Source organism: Ursus americanus, chromosome 9, assembly GCF_024610735.1.
Source record: "Ursus americanus isolate L20-20 chromosome 9, mUrsAme1.1.p, whole genome shotgun sequence".
Lineage (NCBI taxonomy): Eukaryota > Metazoa > Chordata > Mammalia > Carnivora > Ursidae > Ursus > Ursus americanus.
The window spans coordinates 21,796,814-21,824,737 of NC_142135.1; the positions used below are offsets into that span (position 1 = coordinate 21,796,814).

The window sequence follows — 27,924 nt, forward strand, 5'->3', positions numbered from 1 at the left end:
CCGTAAACATCCTGCCGATTTGAACCGAGGATTTGGGCGGCAGGAAGAGCCGCGGCGTAACGGCAGCCATCTTGTTTGTTTGAGTGAATCGGAAAGGAGGCGGTGGCTGTGGCGGCGGCGGGAGCTGTTCCGAAGCTACACCTCACAGGGGCTCCCCCCCCTTTCCCCGCCCCCTCCCCCGACCCTTTTCCCCTCCCCAGGCCACCCAGCCCGCCCAGCTCCCGGCGGAGAGCAAGGTAAGATACTCGGCCAGCCCCACTTATCCTCGGGCTCCCTCCGCCTACCGCTTCCCTGCCGTCTTGCCGTCTAGGAGCCGGACTCGGGGGGGGGGGGGCGCGGGGGAAGCGAGGGAGAAGAGCACTCGCAGCGCCCCGGGACAGTAGCCGTGCTGCCACCCTCCGAGCTCCGGAACGGCAGCGCCGCCCGCCCAGGCCTCTTCCCCCGGGCCCGCCCTCGGCCAGGACCCGCGCAGCCTGGGCGCGCATTATCGCTTGTTTGGTAACAAATGGTTCTGGTCCGTTCCAAGGCCGAGAAAGCCGTTACTCCGCCAGTTCCTCGGGAGCCGCATCTCCCGGGGAAGGTAGAGGAAACCCTGCGCCGCGGAGGGAGAGGCGGAGGTTTGAACGAGCCCGCTCTGGGGACTGGGCCGCCTACTCCGGTAAAAATGGCTGTCTAGGAAGACGCGGGGCGGGAGGCGGCAGCGGGTTGGCGCCCGCGATGGCAGCTCGAAGGGGCATCAACAGTTCGCCGAGCTTGGGTTCTGAGGTGGAGACGTGCGGGCCTTCCCTTCGCGGGCGCTGTGGAGCCGCACCACGGCGGCGGGCCCCTCGCCAGGGACTGCTGCTGCTCCCCCTCCCCTTTTTTAAAGGAAAAATTTTACGTTGGGCATATTACATATTGGACAGACCAATAGAAAACCCGACCAAGGGAAGTTGCTTCTGATTCTTAGGAAATTAGCATAATTGGTGTCTCCCCCCCCCCCCCCCGACTTTTCTAATGATTAGGGATCTTGAGTGTTTTGATACTGATATAGAGACGCTTTGGGAAGAAGGTGTGTGTTTCTGACAAATGGTTGACGTCTTTTTGCTCGCCGGGAAAGGCTTTGCGATTAATCCGTTGTGATGGAGTGGGGTGACACTGTCTAGTTGTGCTGCCAGATATAGCGGCCTTCTTCAAATTTGAAAGAAGGAAACGCTGGAGGGTTTGCCCACCCTATGATTTGTTAGGCTGTCTTAAGCGTTCAGAAACGCGCTTGCGTTTTTAAGGCTTTCTGGTAAAGGCTTGTGTTTATCGGCTCTCTTAGCAAGCGAAAGTTAATATTTGTTCTCCTAATGCTGTTTAGAATCATCACTAAATTCCAGGAAAAAATTATTTTCATAAAATGAATGCAAATACCAGTGACCTGTGTGAGTCGGCAGAATTTTGGAGACAGGTTGGAGATTTCCTAAGTTGTAGAGTCATTAAATTTCCTTTTTTAATGTTGGAGGCAACTCAGTTATTTTTGAAAAGACACTGATGACATATACCATATCCAGTGATTAAATTATTTAACACTTGGTAAATGGTTGAGGTGACAGCAGTGCATAACTAATGGGCATAGTGCTTTTTATACAAAATTAGAATTACATTAGCAGAGTGTAACCTAATTTTTTTGTTATTTATAAGGACAGCACATTAGTACACTCTAGAATCAAGTTTTCTTGAGTGGCATATGTTTAAAGTATTGTTAAAGCTGATTATTTCTTTCCTGATGAATTTCTGTTTATTAGAACACATACTCTGATAAATTTTGTCTTTTACATTTTAGCACAGAGGAAATTTCTAATTTTTGAGAAATAAAGGTTTTGTGTTGTTTGTTTAAATGTGATGTCTGGTTAGGCATAATCTATGCTCTGCTGTGAAATTTTTTTCAAAGTTACTGTTTACTTACGTCTACAGTGGGATTGTGTTGGTTTGCTGTTCTATTTCATTCTCATAATCCTGTTTGGTAAATATCCTAGTTTTATAGATGTGAAAGCTAAGACTCAAATGTTAAGTAACTTTTAACCCTTATTAAACAACTAAGGAGGGAGCAGAATTTGAGTCTAGGACCTTCTGATTGTAAAACTCTTGTTTAAAGAATGTTAGTACCAAAAGGGTGGGGAGCTCTAGTGTGCAGGGTTGGAAGTAACTTCTGTTCTTGAGACACTCCCCAACTCCCCAGAGATAATTACATTATTACATGAGTTAGGTATAGATGTTTTCCAAGGTTAGCAAATCCCTGAATTTCAATCTTCCAGGTGTTTATAGTTTGTGAAAATGAACCACACAGACTAAGCACCTTAACCTGCTAGTTAATGGCAAAGCAGGATTGAGTCTTGACTTCCAGTATAATAGTATTTACTTTGAGTAGTTGATATTTGTGTATGTTCCGAGTTAAAGCAGTATGAAAAGGTAGGTCTCACTTTCCCAGCAGACCCACTTTCCAAAGGTAACCGGTGTCATCATTTTCATCTGTAAGCCACAGATATTTTATGCAAGTGCATTACATATATATTAGAGCCCTCCCTTTATTTTAAATACATATATGTGTATCATTGTTTAAGGCCACATGGAATTGTTATATGGCTGTATTTGTTAAAAGTCGCTAATTAGCAGCTAGGTAAGTTATTTCTGATATTTTGCCATTAAAAGTCATGCTGGCAGGGCAACGCAGTATTGCAGTTAGAAGTGTGGGCTCTGAAATTCAAGTTCCTACGTGCACTAAATGCTAGTGACCTTTGGCACATTGTCCTCTCCTTTTCTCTCGTTTTCTAGTCTGTAAAATGGGCCAGTACTTACCTCATACGGCTGTCATGAAGACGGACACACAAAATTCTTAGATCTTAGTGAGATTTTTTAAGATTTTTGTTACTGATATTTTACATCTCCAAGTATATCTTTGGCATTATTACTGGAAGTGCAATTTCTGGTTTGAAAGTATGAATGTTTGAGATTTTCATAAGATGTTTGCAAACTGCCCTTCAAAGAGGTCATACCAATTTATACAAACATTGTCCTGCCCTGTTTTCTAACAGATGAGTAAAATACCATAATTCATATTGTAAAAACATGAAGTTACTTTTTAGGATATATTGAAAAAAGTTTGCTGCTTTAGGAAAAAAATGAGAAATCATGAAATTGCTAAGCTGTGCTCTGGGACCAAATGTAGGCTTTATGCTAAGATCTTTTGCAAAGGATTAACAGAGATCTACAGAAATTCAGAATCTACAGAGATTAATCGACTTCTTTTTTTAAGATTGGTTAAAGTATAGTAATACTAAGGAAAAAGATTGTTTAAAAGCAATGATTACACTTTCTCCTTCTTTAGATATAAGCCAGTAGTTGATCCACCACAGTGCTTCAGGCTTCCTTTAGTTATTAGGGTGATTTCCTCTTGCTAATTGTTTCCCAGATTAATTTTAGCACCACTCTGCTTTACTTACCCCTGTCCTGTGCCAAGAAAGCATCTATTTAGGAATCTCTGCCTCTGCATAGCTGGGATATTTTAGGCATGGTACTCTGACCGGAGCTTAAGTCCTGGCCATGAGCTACTGACACCTGTTGAAAAGCACCAGTAGTTTTAATTTCTAAAGTCTCCAGAATTTTTTACATGTGTCAATTATGAGATCACTTGGTGTATCTCATTTCCTTATTCATTAAGCACATATTTAGTAGTTGACATGCGGCAGGCAGTGTTCTAAGCGCTAAATATTAAGGAGATTTTTATTTGGAACACAGCTATGTTCTGCAGTAAAACTTGGGACTTCATGTGTATGACAGTGACTGTATTTCTAAGAACACACTGCCATATTGAATTTCTACAAAATCCTGTAGACTTTATAGTGTTGTAGATGCAACTTAATTTTCACACTAACATTTAGGCTTGAAGTAAAAGCACTGCTTTGCAACATAGGTTCATTAATTATGGGAAGCATATTTTGAACTATAAAATACTGCTGAGCAGGATATGAGATACACTTGAGGTGTTATTATTTAATTCTTCTACCTTAGAGTGTTTGATCTGAATTCTTCCTAGTTTCGTATTCCTTAGTTCTTTTCTTAACTTCACATTTGAGAGAAAGAGTTCACAACATTAGGCAATTGATGAAGCCTGTTTTTTTTTTTTCCTTTGGAGACAACTTTCCTGATGTACATTAATGATCCACTGGGAACATCTGGTTCAGCAAATGAGAATTTCAGGACCGTTTGCTATTAAGTGATGGAAAATGGAGAGGAGGCAAACCTGACTGAATTACCACCCTCCACCCTTTCAAACATTTTTGACAGTCATTAAGTCTCTTGCCTCTGATATGTTTAAGTAATAGTTTCTGTACATCACTGGAAAGAATGGGCACAGTTTTTATTTAAAAGTACAGTAAGCAAAATTCTCATTCTAAAATTTACAGTCTCTGTAAAAACATGAAAATTCAGTTTTACTTTGGATTTTTTTAAGCTAATTCAAAAAGGAATTTTTATTCCCACTAGCAGTGTATAAGGGATGAAGCTTCTGTATATCCTCACTGGGCTTTGGTGTTGCCATTATTTTTTATTTTATGTCTTTCAGTAGATGTGCAGTCATCTCTCATGGGTCTAAATTTGCATTTTCTTAATGAATGGTGATGGTGAACATCTTTTCTTGTTCTTATTTGCCGTATGTCCTTTTCTGTAAAATTTCTTTTGCTCATTTTCTAATTAGATTTTTTTACTTGAGTTTTTAGAATTCTTTATTCTGGATCCAGGTCCCTGTCAGATATGTCATTTTCAAAATTTTTTCCCATTTTGTACTTTACATTCTCGGTGAGCTCTTTCGTAGAACAGAATTTCTTAATTTGATAAAGGTCAATTCATTTTTTTTTCCCCTTTGTGGGACATGTTTTTGGTGTCCTGTGTAAAAACTCTTACTGGGCGCCTGGGTGGCTCAGTCAGTTAAGTGTCTGCCTCATGTCATGATTCCAGGGACCTACTTAGCAGGGAGTCTGCTTCTCCCTCTCCTGCTGCTGCTCCCCATTTGTGCGAGCTCTGTCTCTTTCTTTCTCTCTCAAAAAATAATGCGCGCTCTGTCTCTTTCTTTCTCTCAAAAAAAAAAAAATAGATATATTTACCAACATTTAGGTATACCAAAGTTTTTTCCCTCTGGTTTTTTCTAAAAATTTTAAACTTTTACATTTAAGTCTGTGATTTATTTTGAATTACTTTTTATATAATGTGTGAGGATCAAGATTCTTTTTCCCCCCTTGTGGATGATGTCCAATCACCCAAGCATTATTTTTGAAAAGACTATCCTTTCCCCTGTGCCAAGCTTCTTCATCTTTATGAAAAATCATTTGGACTTATTTATGTGGATTTGTGGGTTCCCTGTCCTATTTCGTTGATCTGTATGTTTTTCTGTCTGCCAAACAACGTTGACTGTTGTAGCTATGTAAATCTTAAAATTGGCTAGACAAATTCATTCCACTATATTCTTTAAAAAAAAAAAATTTACCTATTCCCATTCCTTTGCCTTTCCATATAAATTTTACAAAAATCTTGTGAATGGCTATAAAGAAAACTCACTAGGATTTTGACAGGCATTATGTTAAAGTTTCTTTTAAAACTAAACTGTCACTTATCATGCTACCCAACAGTCATATGTCAGGACATTTGTCCCAGAGAAATGAAAACTCTGTTCACTATAAGTTTATATACGTAGGTTTATAGCAGCTTTATTTGAAACAGCCTCAAGCTGGAAACAGCCAAATATCTTTCAATAGGTGATCGACAAAGCAAATAGTGGTATGTCCATCTCATGGAATGCTAGTCCGTGATGAAAAGGAACATACTATTGATACATGCAATAATTTGGGTGGATTTCAAAGAGTGTTAACTGGCTGAATCCGAAAGGTCACATACTGTATGATTCCATTCATATAACATTCTCAATATGACAAAATGGGTGTGACAATTTCAAAGGATAGGAGAGAGAGAGCTTTGTGTTGATGAATTAGTTTTGCATTTTATTCCCTCACAGTGGTGGTTACACAAATCTGCACATGTGATAAAATGGCATAGAATTATACATACACATGTACCAGTGTCACTGTCCTGGTTTTGATACTCTGTGTAAGATGTCACCATTGGGGGAAACTGGAAAAGGGTAAGTGGGACCTCTCTGTACTATTTCTGAGACTCCTATGAATCTATAATTATTTCAAGATCAAAAATGTTTTTTAAAAAGTTTACTTTTCACGTGCTACAGATGTGCTTGAGTTTGTTTCTGTAAAAACATGACATATATCATCTAGTCCTGGGCATTTTAGAAAAAAAATCATCTGGCAAGGTAGATTTTTTAAATCTTACGTAAAAAAGAGGGAAAATAAATAATATAAGGAAACTGTCAACACAGGAAACATAGGAAACATGGACAGATAACATATTCTCCAACCTGGGGTTTTTAAGCTACTTTTTTCCCCCATATATTTATACATAGCTTGTTGAAAGAAAAATAAAATGTGAATAACACTTGTATTTCTACTAAGGCTTCTTTAGTCATAAGATAAATGTTACATTATGTCATTGTCCTGAATACAGTATTTAAATTATAACTGGACAGGTGCTTTTCGAATTCCTGAGTTGGGAAAACTATATATATATCTATATATAGATATAGATAAAATACTTTTTAAGCCTCAGTTTTTCTAAACTACTCATCTGTAAAATGGGACCAACCCTCCTGTTTATTTGGTGCAATATGAAATGCTTATTATCACAGTGCTTGTCACGAGATAGTGGTTATTATATAAAGCATCTAGCTGAGTATCAGTTGTTAATGGGGTTCTAAAAAATGGAAATTTACACATTAATTAATATCTGTGCCTGAGTGTTTTTCTTCTTGGACATACTTTTCTTGGATGAAGAATATGTTACCTAGCTTTTGGTCAGAATCAGACTCCACAGTCCGTAATCAGGATAGGAATGCGATGAACACTTGATGGAACTTCAAAATGAACAAGAGTTTTCTGGTGACAATTTTTACTAAAAAACAAAACAAAACCCTGGCAGTTTTATTTGGAATATGAAAGTGATTTGGCTCTTTTGTCCCTTCTCTTCAGCTCTTAAAATTTTGAGGTCTTGCCCTCTCAGAACTAAGCAATAGGTGGGTTTTTTTTTTTTAATGTGTATTGTACTTTACTCAAACCTTTCATAGTTCTCATACTGAAAAGAATTGTAAACTATTTTCAGATTTCTTATATGTCTTGATTGAATCTTTGTTTTCATACGGTATTTATATTAACTTTTTTTCCCTTTCAGGTTTCCTCCTGTTTCATAAGCAGCCGGAACAATGTTCTACGCACATTTTGTCCTCAGTAAGAGAGGGCCTCTGGCCAAAATTTGGCTAGCGGCCCATTGGGATAAGAAGCTAACCAAAGCCCATGTGTTTGAGTGTAATTTAGAGAGCAGTGTGGAGAGTATCATCTCACCAAAGGTATGTTTGATGTCGGTGTATTTTTGTTCACTTTGTTGATTGTTTATTGATACGTAGAAATTTGTAGAATTTTAGGTTGACATCTGTGTATATTGGAGGCAAAGAAAAATTTGTAGATTATCCATAGTTCCAGTTTGGTATGTTATTCCCTTTAAAAATCCTGTTAGTGCACATATACTTTCATTTGCCAGTTTTCATGGTAGGTAAGTAAGTATGAAGTCAGGCAGTATCCAAATATTTTGTATTTATCCTTCTAGATGTTTTTGTACTTAAATATGTATATAAATGTTTCTAATTTGGGAATTTACAAAATATTCGAAAAAAGGATCCATTAATTGGGAAAGGTTGTAGGGATCAGATCTAATTGTCTTACCCACCTAGTAACCAGTGTTCATAACTTATGCTTGTTCCTCCTTAGCTCCACAGGCCTACTTGCTGTTTCTTGAAAATACCCAGCTTTTTGCTCTTTCTTGAAGATACTCAGCTTTTTTCCTATCTCAAAAACTTTTATACTTGCGTGCTCTTCTCCTAAATATTTAATTACTGTGTCTCCCACTAGAATGGAAGCCTCATGAAAGTCCTTTCCTTACCTGCCTTGTTTACTTCTCTGTGCCTAGAGGAGCTTTAATTGACATCCTCTGAAACTGTTCTGAAGCAGTGTTTTTCACCCTTGGATTTCACAAATAGTGTAACTGGAAGTAATCCAGGGTTTTTGTGTTGCCAAGAAAGGACTTCAGAACACACAGACACAATTACATCTATTAACATCATTAGTACTTCATTGAAAAACAGATACATTGATTTCAAAAATGTATAAGGACTAATCTCAAAGGAAAAGTCCTTTATATATATCTGTATATATATATTAAACGTCTGTGTTTTAAAGGTCCTTTCCTGGACTTTGTATTAACACATACATGCACCCATTTTCCTGTGGAGAAAACGTTCCAGATCATAGCTGTCTGGAACAGCATTGGTAGCTACTCTTAGAATTGGCAGTTTGGACGCTGCTGGCTGCCATAGTTGGTTAAATAAGAGTAGTTCCTTATTGCTGAAAGAGCTAGGGAATCTCAAAGGAATAAACTTGGGATCTGGAAGATACTTGTTCAGAAAAGTCATGTGCGAAAGAATATGTTCTAGGTGAAAAAGTGAAAGTTAGTATTTGTAATTAGAGCTAAATTATAAAATTTCCATCTGTCTGTGGAATTTTGGCTGGTTTTAGAGTTACAGCTGGTGGATTTTATTATGGTTAAGGACATTTCTATCATGTTATTTCTAAGACAATATTAAAATAAAAACTTTACAAACAGGAAAATAGATGATCTCTAGTCCTATCACCTACAGAAGCCTTTAGTGTTTTGGTATGCCTTCTAAAACGTGTGCATGTTTTTACGCATAATTTTTCTCATTATATGTGTACGCAACTGAATTATATGTTTTATAACAAGTCTGCATTCAGGAAAAGCTCTTCATAGCTTTATCATCATTTTTAATGTTGCATTATACAGCGTCATAGTCTCTTATCCACAGAATTTAAGTACAAAAAATGGGAACAGACTTGACAGAAACTGAAGTAAGGTCACTTGTGTATTCATATATTCACTATAGAATCACTAACGTATATGATTATTAGAAACTGCTCTAAATAGATGCTGCTGGGAATGTCTTAATATATATCATATGCTGAATGTTATCTTTATGACCACAAAGCTCTGAATTCCAAAACACACTTGGCCTGTAGGATTTAAGATAAAGGATTATGGACCTGTAATTCATTGTTTTGATTGTACGTGATTTATTTTACCAGTCTCTTTTTTGGATAATCTATATTTTTTACTAATTTCTTGAATTTTAATTCCTCTGGCCCTGTACGGTGTATTAAAATAACAAAGATCTCTCTGGGTAGTAGAACTACAGGTTTACTTTCCTCTTTTTAAAAAGTAACCATTGAATAAACATTGCTTGCAAAATATTTTGTTCACATCTGTGTCTTTTTTGAATTAATTTTTATGGGAGTTTAGAAATACATCAAAACCAGTATTGCATAGAGAAGCTTCATGTTCAGTGATCTTTGTACACATCTGTAAATTTTTCCTTAATGTTGACGTTTAGGAATATAATTGATGGGCCGGGTGATATACACTTAAAGATTTCTAATATGCGTTCATAGTTTGCTCCGTGGGGAGATAGTACCAGTTTGCACTGCTGGTCGAATTGTATGAGACTGATGTTTTCTACTTTTTATAGAAATGCTTACTAAGGTAAGTAAATGGAAAAAGGAGAAGTTGAGCTGTTTTTTTGAAATTAATATGTGTGGCTAATCTTTAATACCTACAAACACATATTGAGGGTGATTTGGCTTAAAAGGATAACAAATTTTTTCATAGTATGTGCAGAGTACTTTGTACCCTATTAGGGAGGCTACAAAAGAGTACAAGACCATCTGATACATGAAAGTATGTAGGCACACGGTTCAGGAATAATGTAAAAGACTGGACTGTGTGTGAGAGAAAGAATAACTTATTTTAAAAACTATTTCTAAGTGGGTTATTTGATTGATCTTGTTTTATTTTGATAAAATATAAAGATACTTCCACAGAGTGAACTGACCTGAAAATTTCTAATGTTTGATCTTGGTGTGCAGTTCTTGTTATGGGTAAATGTTGGTTTGGTTGTTTAAACAAGTGTCAGACGTATAGCTCAGTTGCAGCTGCGTGCCTTCTGCCCCTCCTACCCCCACCCCTCCATTGGAACAGCCACTGGTAATCTCTAGAGCTTTTTCTGGGTATGTAGCCTGTGTTCCTTATTACACCTACATTCTTAACACGAGCGAGCTCAACAAAAACGCCATACTTCATTTTACCTACTCCTATGTTAAACTCTGAACCAAACTAATATACAAAGAAAGCTTTTGCCCAAACAACACCTTTTTTCAAAGTTGCTAATCCTTTACAAGATAATGGCACGCAAAGGGTTTTAAACCCCTCCTCCTTTCTTAAAGTGAAGGTGTAGTCAGTATTTTAAATTTCCTAAAACCACATCATAAAAGTAGATTCTCTTTTTCCATTAGTTGCAGTGTTTTAATTGGGTATTACTTTTCATATCAAGGATTTTTCATATAAGTAAGTCTAGATTTGATCACAAATTTATAATTTTAGATAGCTAAGAATTTAGAGCAGTAAATTTCATAATTTGTGCTGTAAGTCATGTGAATTTGCCATAAATGTAGAGCCTGAGAGTCATTACAAATAGAATCCTAGGCCGCTGTTTTGACAGTACACATATAACTTATAGTGTTTTATTGTATAAGTAACATATTAATCATAACTTAAGCAAATGATTAACAACTTTATTTGCTACTTTAGAATTTGGTATGATTTGGAAAATAGTCTGGGAAAGTTTGAGTTCATGTTGTTTTGTTCTCAAAAATTTTTCCATATTATAGCCAGAGGAATTTTTAATCATTCTATTTAGATTGGATGCTTGCTTTTCTTTCTTTTCCCAACAAATGCATCTCACACAGTGGATCCCACATAAGTGTTGATTGAAATCTACCTTGAAAAAAACAGGCAGAGGAGTATATTTTCTTGTGAAAATAGATGGGTTACCATTATCCTTTATTAGTTTGTTTGCCTTCCAGTCAACTGATAAAACTCAGTGAAAAGTGGCTTAAACAATAAGGAAATTAACAGTCTTATTTCACTAGAAGTTTAGAAATAGGAAGATTTAGGATTAGTTGAGCAGTTCAGTGATGTCATTCATCTAAAAGACTCACCAATTATTTTTCCTTTTAAAGATTTATTTATTTATTTGGAGGGGGTGCAGAGGAAGAGGGAGAGAGAGCCCCAAGCAGACTCTGCACTGAGCATAAGCCCCATGCAGGGCTCAATCCCACAATCCTGAGATCATGACCTGAGCCAAAATTGAGAGTTGGATGCGCAACTGACTGAGCCACCCAGGACTCACCAATCTTGTGTTGGTTTCTTGTCCTTATACTTATGGCCTCGTGACTACAAGCAGCTCCAAACCCATCTGCTCACAACACAGGAAGGGAGAAGAAAGAGGCAGGCGTTCTTCTTTTATTGGGAAAATCTCTCTCAGAAACTGACTTACTTCACTCGTTTTTCTTGTTGGTCGAACTGGGTTTTGTGCCCACTCAAGAAGCATTAGCAGAGAGGAATGAGTTAGTTCTTCAAGGCTGGGGACGTTCACTTCCCAAACATAATCAGAGTTCAGTTAGCCAGCAAGGAGCAAGAGCTACGGATGGGCAACCCAAAAGTGCTCCATATTCCTTAATGTGCTTGTGACAGCGATCTGTGGAGTACTTTACTACCTGCTTCATAGCTACCTTCATATCTATGTTAACTAATGAATTACTACTGGTGTGTTCTTTGTGGATACCCAGGATTTACAGGTAAAGGCATGAATAAAATATAAGTGATTATTAAGAAACTTCACATAAATGATAAAGTAAAAGCTGCCTATAAATTGCACAGAATACAAGCTTTTGAAGTATGATTACCTCTAAAACCAAAAAATTAACTTTAATATTAATATTTTGCTCATAGGTGAAGATGGCACTCCGAACATCAGGACACCTCTTACTGGGAGTAGTTCGTATCTATCACAGAAAAGCCAAATACCTCCTTGCAGACTGTAATGAAGCATTCATTAAGATAAAGATGGCTTTTCGGCCAGGTATCGTTGCCTTATTTTTTTTAAACCTTGGAGTTTTATGTAGTGTGAAAAACTGCAAAACATATATTCTAGATCCCTTCAAAAATAGGGCAAGGCTTGACGAGGCAGTGGTTCAAGGGAAGAAACCCACGTCTGTCATTCATTTGGAATTATGACAATCACTTCTTTTTTTAACCCCTTTTCATCAGCTTTTATAGAACTGAAGAGTCGAAAAGTTGAAAACTGTTACATGATTTTTTTTTTAATGTAGCTCAGAAAAGAAAATCTTAGGGTTTAAAATTTTTTTCTGAATAATTTTAGCATATTCTTAAAATTCACTTTTAACTTGAGACTTTTATTAAATGTTTTCTATAGTTTTTTGTTGTTTGAGCTTAGGTAATGATTGATTCTAAAGCTGGACTCTAGGAACCAAATTTCCATAGGTAATAACTGGTATTTATCTGAATTCATGTATCACTTTATAATTTTTTAAAGCACTGATGAAAGTTTATTGTAATTAAAATAGTGTATAGGAGAGATGCCTTATACAGTAGTTTCTGCAGCAGCTATGTTTTAGTACTTTATTTTAATATATGAACAGTGAAGATTTTGAGATCTAAGATTTTATTTAAAAATAAGGTGTTTATACAGATGGCTAACTGACACATGAAAAGATGGTTAATATCACTCATCAGGGAAATACAAATCAAAACTACAATGAGATATCACTTCACACATGTCAGAATGGCTAAAATGAACAACACAGGGAACAACAGATGTTGGCAAGGTTGTGGAGAAAGGGGAACCCTCTTGAATCCTCTTACACTGTTGGTGGGAATGCAAACTGGTACAGCCACTCTGGAGAACAGTATGGAAGTTCTTCAAAAATTAAAGAACTACCTTATGATCCAGCAGTTGCAGTACTAGGAACTTACCCAAAGGATACAAAAACACTAATTCGAAGGGGTACATGCACCCCAGTGTTTATGGCAGCATTACCTATAATAGCCAAAGTATGGAAAGAGCCCAAATGTCCGTTGATGAATGGATAAAGATGATGTTGGGGGGGAGGGGTGTGTGTACACAAACATACACAATCAAGTATTCAGCCATCAAAAAGAATGAAATCTTGCCATTTGCAGTGACACGGATGGAGCTAGCTAGAGTGTTAGCTAGCTTATGCTAAGCAAAATAAGTCAGAGAAAGGGAAATACCATATGATGTCACTCATGTGGAATTTAAGAAACGAAGCAGGTGAACAGAAAGGAAAGAAAAGGGAGGCAAACCATAAGAGACACTTAACTATAGAGAACAAACATCAAGGTTGCTGGATGGGAGGTGGGGGGGGGTCAGCTAAATGGGTGATGGGTATTAAGGTGGGCACTTTTTAGATGTAAGTGTTATATGTAAGTGATGAATCACTAAATTCTCCTAAAACTAGTATTACACTATATATTAACTAACTGGAATTTAAATAAAAACTTGAAACAAAACAAAAACCAAAGATGTTTAGGCAGAGGCTGTGATACTTGAATAATTTCTAACATATGGGTGCTAATTGCATTTTGCTTAAATAACCATGCTTTTTGTTTATTTTTGCCTTTAAAAACAATGCATTTTTAGTATAGACCACTTGAAGAATATAAATAATTAAAATAATGTAATGTAAAGTAATCTTACCCTAAAATAACCAACTCCTCTTTAATAGGGTGCTCCTTTGCATTCGTTCCTCTTATAAATTTCATGTTTATTGAGAAAATGGTTATTAATATTTATTTGTTGATATGTCCTTTTAAAGACATCCCCTTAATGCATAGATGGTGCTTTGACTTTGTTTTTGGAAAGTAGTTTGGCTTATGATTATAGAAAAACAAAAGTACTTGGGCTTCAGTGGTACTTCGCATATATTATCAATCTTTTTAGACTGTAACCTTAGGAAATTATACTGACTTTACCTTACTTTGGTCTTTAGATAATCTGTGGTATAACTGTTAGGCCTTCAAGCTTACCATTTCTTTTCCAGGTGTTGTTGACCTGCCTGAGGAAAATCGAGAAGCTGCTTACAATGCTATTACCTTACCTGAAGAATTTCATGACTTTGATCAGCCACTGCCTGACTTAGAGTATGTCCCTCCTCCCTCTTTTAATTGTCAGCTTGGTATACAAATAACGTTACTAGTATCAAACATACAGTTTTCCTTGGAACATCTTGTCATCAAGTTAACATGAGGTTAAAATGCATATGCTTTCAATTAGGATAGTGTATAAATATGAAACATATAACCTAGAAAGTTGTATAGATACCAACTTTAACAAAGCTAAGATGGGAGAATTCTGATGTGCTTAGGCCAAAGCTTGTGTAAACTAAACAGTTTTCCAGGTGTCTGCTTTATATAATGATATCAGTGAATATGAACTATTGCTTCATGATTTTTCTTTGGAGATAATAAAGTCATCTACTGGTTATCATCTTTGCCAGGCTATACTCAGCCACAGTTTCTCTTTTTTTTTTTAAATATAGATAACTCTTTCAAGAGAAAGAAAAGATCGTGTCGCGCAACATACGTTTAAGAGGGGAAGGTTGTACAGAGATGGCTATTACAGCAGAATAGTGTAGTGTGTTTCCCTTTTCTCAAGTCCTCAAAATTCAGCTGTCTTTACCATGACAGGGAATGTGCCTCTAACTTCCTGTGTGATTTAGTAGCACAACTGACAACCAAGAAACCCTTTACACCAAGCCCCATTTTTAGGGACAAATTTCTCTGCTGCTTAAAATGATCTATGACTCCTATTTATGATTTATTTTGATATGTGTGTTAATGTCAGTACTGTCTAGCTGCTTTCCTTTTTTTTTTTTTCTCTCTTCTAATGTATTTTTTAAAAGTTTTCATTGTGGAAATTTAACAGCTAAAAAGCAGAAAGATTAGTATTAGGAGCCCCGTATAGTGATAAACCAGTTTCTTCAATTATGAATATGTTGCCAGTTTTATTTCATATGTGTTTCCCCAACTCACCTTCCAACCCCCACTGGATTATTTTAAAGAGTAGATACCTTACTTCCTCTGTCAATACTTCAGTATCTCTTTTGAGGTAAGGAATTTTCTAAATCTATCCATAATAACATCCCACCTATAAGTTCTAGTAATTTCTTAATGTAATATTCAGTCAGCATTCAAATGTCCCCAGTTAACACACAGGCCTTTTTTTCTTCAGTTTGTTTAAGTTAGGTTCTCTACAGATTATCCAGACTGTATTTAGTTGATATGTCTCAGAAGTCTCTCATCCTTTTACTTGCCATTTGTTTCCTGAATAAACCTGGTCATTTGTTTTGAAGTATTTTACATTCTGAATGTGGACAATGGTAATTCCACGTTTTTGCTTAATATCACATGTCTTTTATTTAATATTTTTAAACAATATGATAGATTAATTTGTTAGAGGAAGAAACAGTCTTAGAAAAGCTGGGTAACTTCAGAGTTCATACCATGACCCTGATGAAAACCCATACCTACCTAGACTGTGCATTTTTAAGTTTTTCCTCTGTATATTACATTACCTAGGTAGTGATTTCAGCAAATTCTGTTTTGCTTGCTGTGATGGTTTTTAAATCTAAATACAAATCAAATATTAGGGCTTATAAACCATGGTGACTTTTGTATGTATGTTTTTTCCTTGTAGAGAGAATTAGGATTTTTTTTTCCTTATGCATTCACTGCAGACTTAAGACTAAAATGTATTTGAAATTTTTTTAAAGTGACATTGATGTGGCCCAGCAGTTCAGCCTGAACCAGAGTAGAGTGGAAGAAATAACCATGAGAGAAGAAGTTGGGAACATCAGTATTCTACAAGAAAATGATTTTGGTAATAGAGAAACAAATCACTAGCTACTAGCTAATAATGTTAGAATTATGTTGCAGCACAACTCGTGATTTAAAAAAGAAAACCCAGACATATGTTACATTTATCATGACAGAAGGACAAAATTTCATCTAATCCTTTTTCGTCAAGAAAAGAATTTGCTTTCCTACTAGTATATTAAGCATCATTTCCATTTATGCACCAAACTTGAGTTCATTATTTGCCTATTCCTGCTTTGCATACTGATAGAACCTATATATGGATCTGTGTGAAAAGTCCCAACACTGAAGTAATGCCCAGTTTTAAACTAATCACTTGGAAACAATTTCATTATGTACTTTTTTTTTTTTTTTTTTTAAGATTTTATTTGAGAGAGAGTGATCTAGCAAGAGGTGGGGCGGGTTGAGGGGAGAGGGAGAAGCAGAATTCTTGCTGATCACAGAGCCCCATACAAGACCGTTCCCAGCACCCTGGGATCAACGACCTGAGGCCGAGGGCAGATGATTAACTGGCTGAGCCACCCTGGCGCCCCATCTACTATTCTTCTTGAATAGTGTTTAAAACAGGTAGCCAAATTCTTTCTTGATGAAAACAAACACATTCTAATGAAGTTTAAGTCTGAATGTTCATGCAACCTAACCTATAGACATATTTAAATTTACTTAACCTATTTAGGATAACCTTAATTTGGAGCCTGTGTTTGAATTTGCTAGTCATGCCCCATAATCAATCAGTTTAGATGCTACAGGTTTTAAAGTTTTAAACTGGATGTTTTAATACTCAAATAAGGTTTCAGTTAGCAAATGTGACAGTGCAGTTATAAGAAATCATTAGCCGTTTTATAACAGTGAATGTAACTTTTTTCAACTAATAACTAAAATTTGTTCAGGTGACTTTGGAATGGATGATCGTGAGATCATGAGAGAAGGAAGTGCTTTTGAGGATGATGACATGTTAGTGAGCACTAGCGCTTCTAACCTCCTGTTAGAGCCTGAACAGAGCACCAGCAATCTGAATGAGAAAATTAATCATTTAGAATATGAAGACCAATATAAAGACGACAATTTTGGAGAAGGAAATGATGGTGGTATATTAGGTAGGTGACAACAAGGTGGTTATTCTAACATTTCTCATTTGCAGTCTTTTAGAGCAGTCGCTAATTCTGGGTCGTAAGCAACTCTTTAGATATACTTGTGTGGATTGTGACTAGTTGATTTCATTCAAGTGTTCTGTGAAACTAGAGCCTAAAATGTTACAACAGTACTTGATTTTGTTAAAGGTGCTTGTCTCAAAGTTTTAAGTTTTACTAGTTCTTAAACTGCTGTATTTGTTTTTGATATATTAAATGTTTTAAATAGAGATGTGAACTAGAAAATAGAATTTTTTTCCTATACCATTATACTTTTGTATGCTGCCTTGAAGAGAAACAGATGCAAGTTGAATGCAGATTTTTTAATTGTTAATTTTAATGTAATTTTATTTTCCCAGTGATTGGCTATTCTTTTAGCATTTCTTTTTCAAGTTATAATAACTAAACTATATTCCCTATTTCAGATGACAAACTTATAAGTAATAATGATGGTGGTATCTTTGACGATCCCCCGGCCCTGTCTGAGGCAGGTGTGATGTTGCCAGAACAGCCTGCACATGATGATATGGATGAGGATGATAACGTATCAAGTAAGCATTTCCTGTTCAGTGATGTGGGCATGTTTATATGCAGCTGAAAAGGTATTACTGTAGAAGACCACAAACTAAAAGTTCCAGCTTTTACTGAGTTATAAAACAGTGCTTATGATTATTGATTCTCTTTGATGTTTAACCCTGTACCCCTCTAGGTTCACCTCTGGAGGGCCTCCTTCATAACTAGAAAAGTGTTTGTTATTGGTACCAGTGGGTTTCTTTCATTTCTCAAGGGATTTTTTTTTCCCCATTTGTAGGAGATGTATTCAATACCCATGCTTTTTGTGATCAGATTTCTGTTTTTATAGTGGGTGGGCCTGATAGTCCGGATTCAGTGGATCCTGTTGAACCAATGCCAACTATGACTGATCAGACAACACTTGTTCCAAATGAGGAAGAAGCTTTTGCTTTGGAACCTATTGATATCACTGGTGAGCAGACAGACTTTTTGACTTATAAAATTCAGAACATAATGTCTTAATTTTGGTTCTTGTCTATTCTGTTACTCTTGTTTTAGATAGCTAAGCTTCTTTCTCCTTTGTCATCTATTACAGAGTCTTCAATTACAATCTAGGTATCTTAGAGAATACCTGTGGAAGTTGCTCTGAAATATAAAAATATAGAACTAAGTTTTTTGCTAACCTGTATCGTAGTCTTTTGGGGTCCCAAAATAATAAGTCACAGGAGTAACAGAAAACATTGCAAAGCATTTTACATTGAAGTACAGATTGATTATCTGTTCCAAAGTTCTAGATTGTATAATAGTTGGGCTACAATCTGGGAAAGCCTAAAGAATTTTTTTTTTAACTGGAAATGTGACAGATTCTAAAATCAGTGTTGTATTTCTTTTAGACATAGCAAAACATATTGGGGGTGCTGCTTCTCAATAAAAGAAGCATGTTAAGATGTGTAATTTAGATGTGAAGCTAAAATTTCTAGATGGTTTATGAGTAAATCAGAATGTAATTCAAGATACAGTTAATTACTTTTAAGTAGAACAAGACTGACTTTTTAGGTTTTCTCCAAGAATTTGATCACCAAAAATTGTGACTTGGGCTTCCCGTTTATAAAGAATGTTTGCTAGGCACCTACTCTGTGTAGAAACTAAAAATAGAAAAATGAACAAGTGTTTATCCTCATGGAAGTTAAGTACTAATTAGTGGAGCGTGGGTAAGTAAAATATGTACTATATTAGTGACAGGTATTATAGCGAACTGGTTTTGCCGGCTGTTTTAAGAACTTTGACTTCCAGAGAAGGAAGGAAACTCAGCTGGAGGATAAGGGTTGGACAGAGGCTGTCCAGAGTAACATCTTTTTACCTGAATATTTTATGCAGAAAAAATCATTGGGCATATAACATTTCTGACAGGATAAAACCTTGAGGAACTTATTTGTATCTTAAGAAATTGAGATAATGCCACCTACTTTGTAGTTTTAGTAAGGATTAGAAATGAATATACAGTAAATAACTAGGACGGAGTTCCAGGTCCGTCTGACTGGGTGTGGACTTTTTTTTTTTTTTTTCACTTAACTGCTTGTACAGCTGCCATATATGAATTGTAACTTTTCCACTAAAAATCATAGTAATTGCAACCCTTTATGGAGAACTTAAGTATTTTACAACTCCTGTAAGTGGTTGGCCATTTTTGAAAGAGGAAATAAAGAGATAAGCAAGATAAAGTTAACTTTCCTTAATGGTCATTCAGGTGTAATAGTAAGTAATAAAACCCAGGACTTGAGCCCAAATCTGTATAAACCTACATGGGCAAAACATACTGGCTTTTGCATTATTTTACTTATTTTTCCCAAAGTCTGTGTATATTCATTAATTCAGCAGATTTTTATTGAGCACCTATAGTATGCCAGCCTCTGTCCAACATGGAACTGTAAAAACAGCAGTTAAAACGAACTCTGCCCTCTTGAGGCTTTTCTACCAGGGATATAGAAAAGCAGGGATACAATGAGACCAAGTCTGGTATTTATCTCTATGTTCCATGATGGCCTCACAGGAAAATGACTTTTTTTTCTTCTGTCATTCCAGTCAAAGAAACAAAAGCCAAGAGGAAGAGGAAGCTGATTGTTGACAGTGTCAAAGAGTTGGATAGTAAGACAATTAGAGCCCAACTTAGTGATTATTCTGATATTGTTACTACTTTGGATCTGGCACCACCCACCAAGAAATTGATGATGTGGAAAGAGACAGGCGGAGTGGAAAAACTCTTCTCCTTACCTGCTCAGCCTTTATGGAATAATAGACTACTGAAGGTAATATAGTGTGCAGAATTTTTTATTCTATATATATTTGGCCATCTTTTAAAATTAACTTTTAAAACCTTTGACATCTTTGATCAGATATTTTCAACTATATGGCACCTTTTTTAACTTAAATCACAATATAATGAACATAACCTGAACTGAAAGATCCTGCTGATACCTGTATTTCTAAAAGATGTAGAAGGAATTTTTTCTATACTAAAAAGCCATATTGAGGTTTTTAATATTAGTTCTCCCTTTTCAGCCGTTCTCTTGCCTTAGTGTACGCTGTGCTTCAAGTCTGCAGTGGTTCTCCTTTTCCCAAAGAATTCTCTGGCGTTATGAGAATTATTTTCACCCATAAGACCTTTTTGCTCACCTTAAGTTCTGCACTTCCAAAACAAGGTTCTGAAGTGAAGAACTCAGTGAAGCAATGCTATGAGACTGTTACTCTAAATTTGAAAAAACATTAATTCTATGGTAGATTTTACTATTTAGTGGAGAAAGTCCTTAGAATATTTCTTTGACTCACTGGTCTCATTATTAGACATTTTCCTAAGGAAGTAATTCAAAATACGGAAAAAGCCATTTCTTTGAAGATGTTCATTATTGTTTGCAGTTAAACTGAAAAAAAAAACAATATGGTTCAAATGTGATATATACACATCTATATATGTGTATCTCCACTCAGTTGAATGTTATGCAGTCATTAAAATTATTAAAAATGGTAGTTTATAAGATTTCCATATAATTGGTATGATTCCATTCCATGGAGTTTTAAGTGTGTGAATATGAAAATAAGCTGAGGGAAAATTTTAAATTATAAGACAGTGGATAATTTCATTTATTTTTGACTTTTCTAAAATCATTGCACTTAAAATCAGCTATCCTGTATTTAAAAATATTAAGATGTAATGAAGTGTGGCTATAACATTTAGAAGTCATGCTGAATTATACAGACACTGATTACAACTATATTAAAATATACTTAATGGTAAGTAGAAATGTCAGTGGTGAATTTTTAATGTGATTTATTTTATAATTGAGTTTTTGGGGTTTTTGGTTTTTTTTTTATAGCTCTTTACACGCTGTCTTACACCACTAGTACCAGAAGATCTTAGAAAAAGGAGGAAAGGAGGAGAGGCTGATAATTTGGATGAATTCCTCAAAGAATTTGAAAATCCAGAGGTTCCCAGAGAGGAGCAGCAGCAGCAGCACCAGCAGCGTGATGTTATTGGTGTGTTCTGTTGGAATAGTTCCTTGATAAAGATTTATCTGTATATTGCCAGAGAAAGAGAAATCAGGAACAAAGGAGTACACTCAAATTTTTGGACAGGGAAATACAGTCAATTGCTGTGTTAAGTAGGAAGCTTTCGGTTTTTGGAAAGGTTTAAAGTTTAGAACTGAGTAATGTTCTGCTCAGAGGATTATTCTCCATTAGATTACAGGTGGTGGAATTGTGACCTTTTCCATGTGTATTGTTACAAATTGAGTAATCTTTGCAGAGGTAACATATTTATTTGGCCTTAAGAAAGTACTTTTGTCTTAATGTATTAAAGTAAACTCTGAAATATTGTTAAAGACTGTATAATTCACATCTCCTCTTTATATGACCAATTGCAGATGAGCCCATTGTGGAAGAGCCAACCCGCCTCCAGGATTCAGTGATGGAGACCAGCAGAACAACCTTTGATGAATCAGCCATGCCTCCACCACCTCCTCAGGGAGTCAAGCGAAAAGCAGGACAAATTGACCCAGAGCCTGTGATCCCTGTAAGTAAGCCCATCAGTTGTCAAGAATTTTACATCTCTAGTAAAAGTATTATCTAAGTAGTCCTTTTGAAATATTTTGGTTGAGGAAAAAACTGACAAGAGAGAAAGAATGGCAGCCAAGGATGTGAACACAGAGTACCCTAAGTGAGAGAAGATATTCCAGGAGTTTGAACCTTTCTGACTCTTCTTACAGATAGTCTGTTTCAGAGTGGCCTAACGTGACCATCTTTGGCTAATGTGGAATCCTCGACTCTAAACTTGGTTCCAGTTTAGTTCAGGGTGAATCTCACAATTCTTGATTAAAGATGAAAAATAATACATGAAACGTGTTAAATTCTTCAAGTATGTCATGAGTAAAGTGAACACGGTCAAACTTTTTAAATTAACACCTAGTTCCTTTTTCTAAAAACTGTGGTTTTCTTCCTTAGCAAGATTGAACATTTTTTCTCAAGTTTTAATGAGATAATTGACATACAACATCATACTAGTTTACGGTATAGAACAGTGATTTGATACTGTGGAATCATTTCACAACGTGTGTATAAAACATCTATCCCCTTACATAATTACATTTTTTTTCTTGCCCTGAGAACTTTTAAGATCTACTCTTAGCTACTTTCAAGTATATGTTACAGTATTAACTATAATCACCATACCGTGTATTAGATCCCTAGAACTGACAACTGGAAGTATCTTTCTAAACCCTAGTAACTACCATTGCATTCTGCTTTTACGAGTTCCACATTTTTTTTTGGATTCTACATGTAAATGATACCATATATATTTGTCTTCCCTTGACTTATTTCACTTAGTATAATGCCTTCCAAATCTATCCCTGTAGTCCTACTTGCTTGTTTTTTTGCTTTTGCTGTCAAATCCAAAAATTATTGCCAATGTCTATTTTGAGGAGCTTACCTGTTCTATGTTTTCTCCTAGTAGTTTTATGGTTTCAGGTCTTAAACTCAAGTCTTTAATCCATTTTGGGTTGATGTTCCTGGTGGTCCAGTTTTCCCAGAACCATTATTGAAAAAAGATTTCCCCATTGCATGGATTGACTCCTCAGCTCTGAATTCTGTTGAAAGTTCCTGCAACATAAGACAGTTTTAATAATCAGAATATACTTATCAAATCGCTTAAAAAAAAAAAAAAGTAAAGCAACACCTGGCTACTTCATGCAGACTTTATACCATTAAGTTCATTTAGGGTAGGAAAACTAAACTATAGGGGAAGTAAGGTCTAGTGTAAGACTTCCCAATCTTAAATTTCTGGAGTAAGTTAACCTTGGGCTGTTGGTTCAGCCTCCATCAAGAGGTACTGGCAGAAGATTCCTCTGCAACTTTAAGAACTGCTTTTCTGTGCCTTCTGGTGGTAGAGTTGTCCAAAAGAGCATCTTTCTGTATGAGCTCAGGAATAGGGGTGGGGACAGGTAACGAGTGGGTTACTCAAGTACAACAGTCCTGGAAGAACTTGTTTTTTTTAACATTCTTAGCTGCTTATATTAAGCCTTAGAGGAAAAATTCAAGAGATAGACTCAGAAAAATGATCTTCTCCTTCCTATTATTTGCTGCCAGAAGAGCTCCTAGGCTCTTATTTAGAGTCCAGGCTTAGTTGTAGTAGCTGTGAGACATTTTCATGCAGTAATGGGTGACAGTACAGGCTATTTAACGTTAAAGCCTTTTTGCATTGCGTTAGTGGGTGGTTCTGTGTTGTGTGGTTTTTCCTAAAATGCCGCTACAGAAAGTTTTGGGGTTTTTTTCCTGTGCATAGTTTTTCTTGTGATTTACAAATTTATCACATGGACATTGTAACTGTTTGGTTCCTAAAAAGTGTAAGAACAAGGTATAATCAATTATTGATTGTGAGGAAGTATGGCAGTATGACCCCAGTATTTCTTCCCCTTGCTTTAAGCCCCAGCAGGTTGAGCAGGTGGAAATACCCCCTGTAGAGCTGCCTCCTGAGGAGCCTCCAAATATCTGTCAGTTAATTCCGGAGTTAGAACTCCTACCAGAGAAAGAGAAGGAGAAAGAGAAGGAGAAAGAAGATGATGAAGAGGAGGAGGTAAGGGAACACTGGCAAAGAGAAAATAAATCCTGTCCCAGACTGAGCACAGATCTTCAACCTGCTCTTTTACTTTCATAGTGGAGCCAAGGTAATTGATGTTGAGCGTCAACAGTGGTGAAAAATGTTCAAGCAGAAACAGCATGTAACCAAATTCTTAATGATCTAGATCATTATTAACAACATCAGATTTTATGCTGTGCTGTAACTCATTGGCTCCCTTGCAGGCTTTTGAAGGACATAGGACTGACTGCCCTTTTCCTGATTTCTCAATTGATTTTAGATTGTTTGTAGCTGGTTTTACTATCTTGTGGCCAATTTTTTACTGCTTTTAGCATTTACCTCTGGTATGACATCTCTGTGGCCTGGAAATCTGATAACCATTTTCCATTTGTAGGAGTTTTGTTTTCGTTAGACTGGGGTGAGATGTGACTTGGCTAAAATAGATTGAGTAAAGGCACTTTAACAATGGATTTCATTTTCAGGGACCTTATTTGGCTCTTCAAGGTTCCCCCCCCCTTTTTTCTGGATCTTTGTTTAAATTTAAAATAAAAACCTTAAAATATCTTCTAGGAACCATTGAAGCCTTTTAAAATTTTTCTAAGACCACAGGTTATGGACTGGGTACATATTTTCATTAATATCCATTTGTATTTGTAATTTATTATTTTTATATTATGTCAACCATTTAGTGGAGTACTGGCTTTTTGTTTTGGTTTTGTTTTTTTTTTTTAAGTAAAAATTTAGCCCCAGAGCTACTAGTCTAGGGTATGCCATTATCTCAGACTTCGTGTTGAATCAGTATTTAAAATTGTTGTGCTTTCATGAAGCCCTTAACTCCCAGCTCTTTGAAATGTGGTATGTAGTTCCAGCATAGCATGGAAGCATCTCAGCTGTTGCTCCATGCCAACTTCAGAGTTTAGAAAGTCACTTAGAAGGCAAGTCCTGTTAGGTAGCTAGGAGCTGGGCAGCTCAAGTGAAATCAAGTATTATGGATTATAGCCCCCCCCTTTTTTTTTTTTAAGATTTTATTTGACCAGGGGTGGTGGGTGGTAGGGTGGGGACAGCAGAGAGAGGAGGAGAAACAGACTCTCTCTGCTGATCAGGGAGCCCACCTGAGTGGGGCTCGATCCCAAAACCTTGAGACCGTGACCCCAGCCAAAGAAAGATGCTTAACCGACTGAGTCACCCAGGCACCCCATACCCCATTTCTCTTGAAACACTGTATAGACCAGTACTACTTACTCATCTCCTACTGTGTGCTCTTTGATACGGCTCCACAATGAGGTTGGGATCTGCCAGAATATAAATCGTCTAGAAGATCATGCTACTGAAAAAATATTTATACATTCAGTTGAAATAAGGAGTGTGCTTAGTGACATAGCTGATTTATAAGTTAATTATCTTAACAGGGGCCAATCAGTAACCAGTAGCTCACCAACCAGCAGTATCCAGGGGCCACGCAGTGTAGACCACATCCTTAGAAGACCAGTACAGAATCTTATATCCAGCCAAATGTTTGCTTGCAGATACGGAAGACTTTCTTCTGTAATTTAAGAAAGACAAGCTTCAGAGTTCGTACTAGATGCTAAGAGATTTATAGTTTTCTATTACTCAGAGTACACAATTTAAATTAAAACATTCAGGACATAAGGAAATAGTTCATTTTGCAGTAGACCACTTTTGTCAGCTTTTTTGTGTGTTGGGGCCTTTTCATTCAGGACGAAGATGCTTCCGGAGGTGATCAGGATCAAGAAGAAAGAAGATGGAACAAAAGGACTCAGCAGATGCTTCATGGGCTTCAGGTAGGTACACCAGTCCTGACTTGAGCAAAGACTTGGCATTGCTCCCTTAAAAAAATAGCAACACGGTAGGACCAGCAAGCCTACTTTCAGTGCTGTGGATTCTAATATATAAAGAGTAAGAGTAAGCCTGAAGAGCAGCCAGGTGAACGCTTTCCTATGGTTATGCGGCAAAGGGAAGCTGTGGTGGTGGTTTATAGAATGCCTTTGTGTCTACATCTTCTTGGTTTTCGTAGATCATCTTTAGTGTTGAATTGTTAAATTTATCGAGTCAGATACAAATGAGATATTTTGAGCATCTGTGAAATACCAGGCAAGTTGCTCAAGGTTTCCTAAAATAGGATAGTTGGATTTTAAAAATAAGTTGAAATTTTAGGAACTGTGTGTGTTCAGTTTTACTATTGTATCACATTTGTTGGAATGTTGTTCCTTGGACCTTTGATTTTAGAAATGCCATAATATACTTTGCCCCATTACCTTCACTCAAGACTATTCAAAAAAGTCCACTCCGAGCAGAATATACAGTGTACTTTTTCTGGTATCCAAAATTGGCACCCTTTTAAAATTACCACCTTACTGTGAGATTACTTTAATTCTTCCTTTGGTTTTATTTCAGCGAGCTCTTGCTAAAACTGGAGCTGAATCCATCAGTTTGCTTGAGTTATGTCGAAACACAAACAGAAAGCAAGCTGCAGCAAAGTTCTACAGCTTCTTGGTTCTTAAAAAGCAACAAGCTATTGAGCTGACACAGGAAGAACCATACAGTGACATCATTGCAACACCTGGACCAAGGTTCCACATTATTTGAGCAGCTAGAAGCATTATAGCTAGTGTTCATTTCACTAGTGTATACAAATTGCCCCCATGTGTAGGGCACACAAAACCCTTTGAGAAAACTTAGATTTTTGTCTGTAAAAAGTCTCTGCCTTTTTCTTCGTTTTTTTCCAGTATTTTATCAATTTCATCTTTAAGGGAAACTACTTACATGGATGTGTTTGTGTTCTGATGGAGAAAACAAGCACACCCAAGAACCCAGAAGATCATTTTAACAGTTCAGAACAGATGTGTGCAATATTGGCGCATGTAGAGTAGCAGTTGAAAGTCAGGATTTTTATCTTAGTTCTCCATCACCACGTTGGAAAGGAAGACGTGTCGGGGGGAAAATGCCTGAGAATTTAATTAAGAACGATGGTGTGAGTCTTTGAGAAAAAGAAGTTGTCTTTTCCCACTAGTAACACTGGCAGTCTTGTTAACGGCTGTGTTGGGGGATGGTGCCCAAAACAGATTGTCCTCTTGAGATACTATTTTAAAGTGTAATTCCGTAATGACCAAGAGGGTGTGTGAAACTGTGCTGTAACTAAACCCCTTCAGCTACAAAATGGTAGGACTTGGTTTAAAGTGTTCTTTTGTAAGTCATTCCATTTGAAACTTTTTAATGAACCTGACTATTCTAAAATCTGTTGTTTTAGCGAGGCTCTAAAATGAGCAGAAGTAGACTTTTTAGAGTAGAATATAAAAACATTTATAACTTTCCAGAAGCTCTAAATCAAAGTTTTAAAAAGATGTTTGGATATATTTGAGTACTCAGATCATGAAAATAGAAATTGCTATGCCAACTAAAAGGACAGACTGTTGGGAAATTAGACACCTGGTTGACTTTAACCCTTAAGCAGACAATGCTGTTAATAACTAATGGCTTCTCTGATATTTATTGTAAGTTTTAGTACTGATCTCTTCCCAGTGCTGCACACTCCTGTGTTTGGAACTTTATTTTAATGGCTTTGCAACAGAAATCCTATATCCGGTTTCCTATAATTTAAGGAAAGCATCCAAATAAAGGCTTTATTAACAGACCAGATAGCACCAGAAATTATGTGACTGTTATGATTATCAGAACATGTCTTAACTTTTTAGGGCAAAATTATTCACACTGAAAGTTGTAGCTTAAGTGTTGGCACTTTTGTGGAAAAAAAATCACTTTTGAAACTCACTCAGACTTCAGTGTATACCCAGTAATTTTAAATTATGTGAAATGTTTTAAATTAGTGAACTCGTAATTACTGTTTTGATGATTCAGTTTCTTGAGAATGGTAAGTGTATAAAATTGCTATTGCAGCTTTATTTTCAATATGTGCCTGTAAACCATGGATTTTTCTCCCTTTGTAAAAAGTCATTTGTAGATAATTGAATGTTTGATTATAGAAAGGTCATTAGTTTCTTGTTAACACATTTTGTTAGTCTGGTTTTGTTGCTTATCGGGTTTAATATTGTTCTTGAAAATAGTTGATGCTATGTTATGTATAACTTTTCTAATAAAAGTTGTGGTATAAGCTGTAAA

General features: G+C 36.4%; 1 protein-coding gene and 1 long non-coding RNA gene across 3 annotated transcripts; one reads left to right on the forward strand and one right to left on the reverse strand.

Moving 5' to 3' along the window:
- Positions 1-28: 28 nt before the first annotated feature.
- Positions 29-27,924, forward strand: RAD21 (RAD21 cohesin complex component). 2 transcript variants are annotated; one of them, XM_045805757.2, is made up of 14 exons: positions 29-236; positions 7,309-7,483; positions 12,052-12,181; positions 14,184-14,283; positions 15,915-16,021; positions 16,908-17,114; positions 17,573-17,698; positions 18,010-18,132; positions 19,743-19,966; positions 21,032-21,191; positions 21,578-21,726; positions 23,635-23,784; positions 25,506-25,589; positions 26,203-27,924. In XM_045805757.2, the coding sequence occupies exons 2-14, from the start codon at positions 7,340-7,342 to the stop codon at positions 26,392-26,394; spliced, it is 1,896 nt and encodes a 631-aa protein (XP_045661713.1). In that variant the 5' UTR covers positions 29-236; positions 7,309-7,339; the 3' UTR covers positions 26,395-27,924. The 2 variants fall into 2 exon arrangements, with proteins under 2 accessions (XP_045661713.1, XP_045661714.1); XM_045805758.2 differs by lacking the exon at positions 29-236 and adding an exon at positions 527-658.
- On the reverse strand, positions 21,147-25,115 carry LOC148109430 (uncharacterized). Its single transcript, XR_015725745.1, has 3 exons — positions 25,030-25,115; positions 22,642-22,811; positions 21,147-21,229 (listed from the first exon to the last, which is right to left on the reverse strand). It is a non-coding gene; the product is annotated as an uncharacterized LOC148109430 (long non-coding RNA).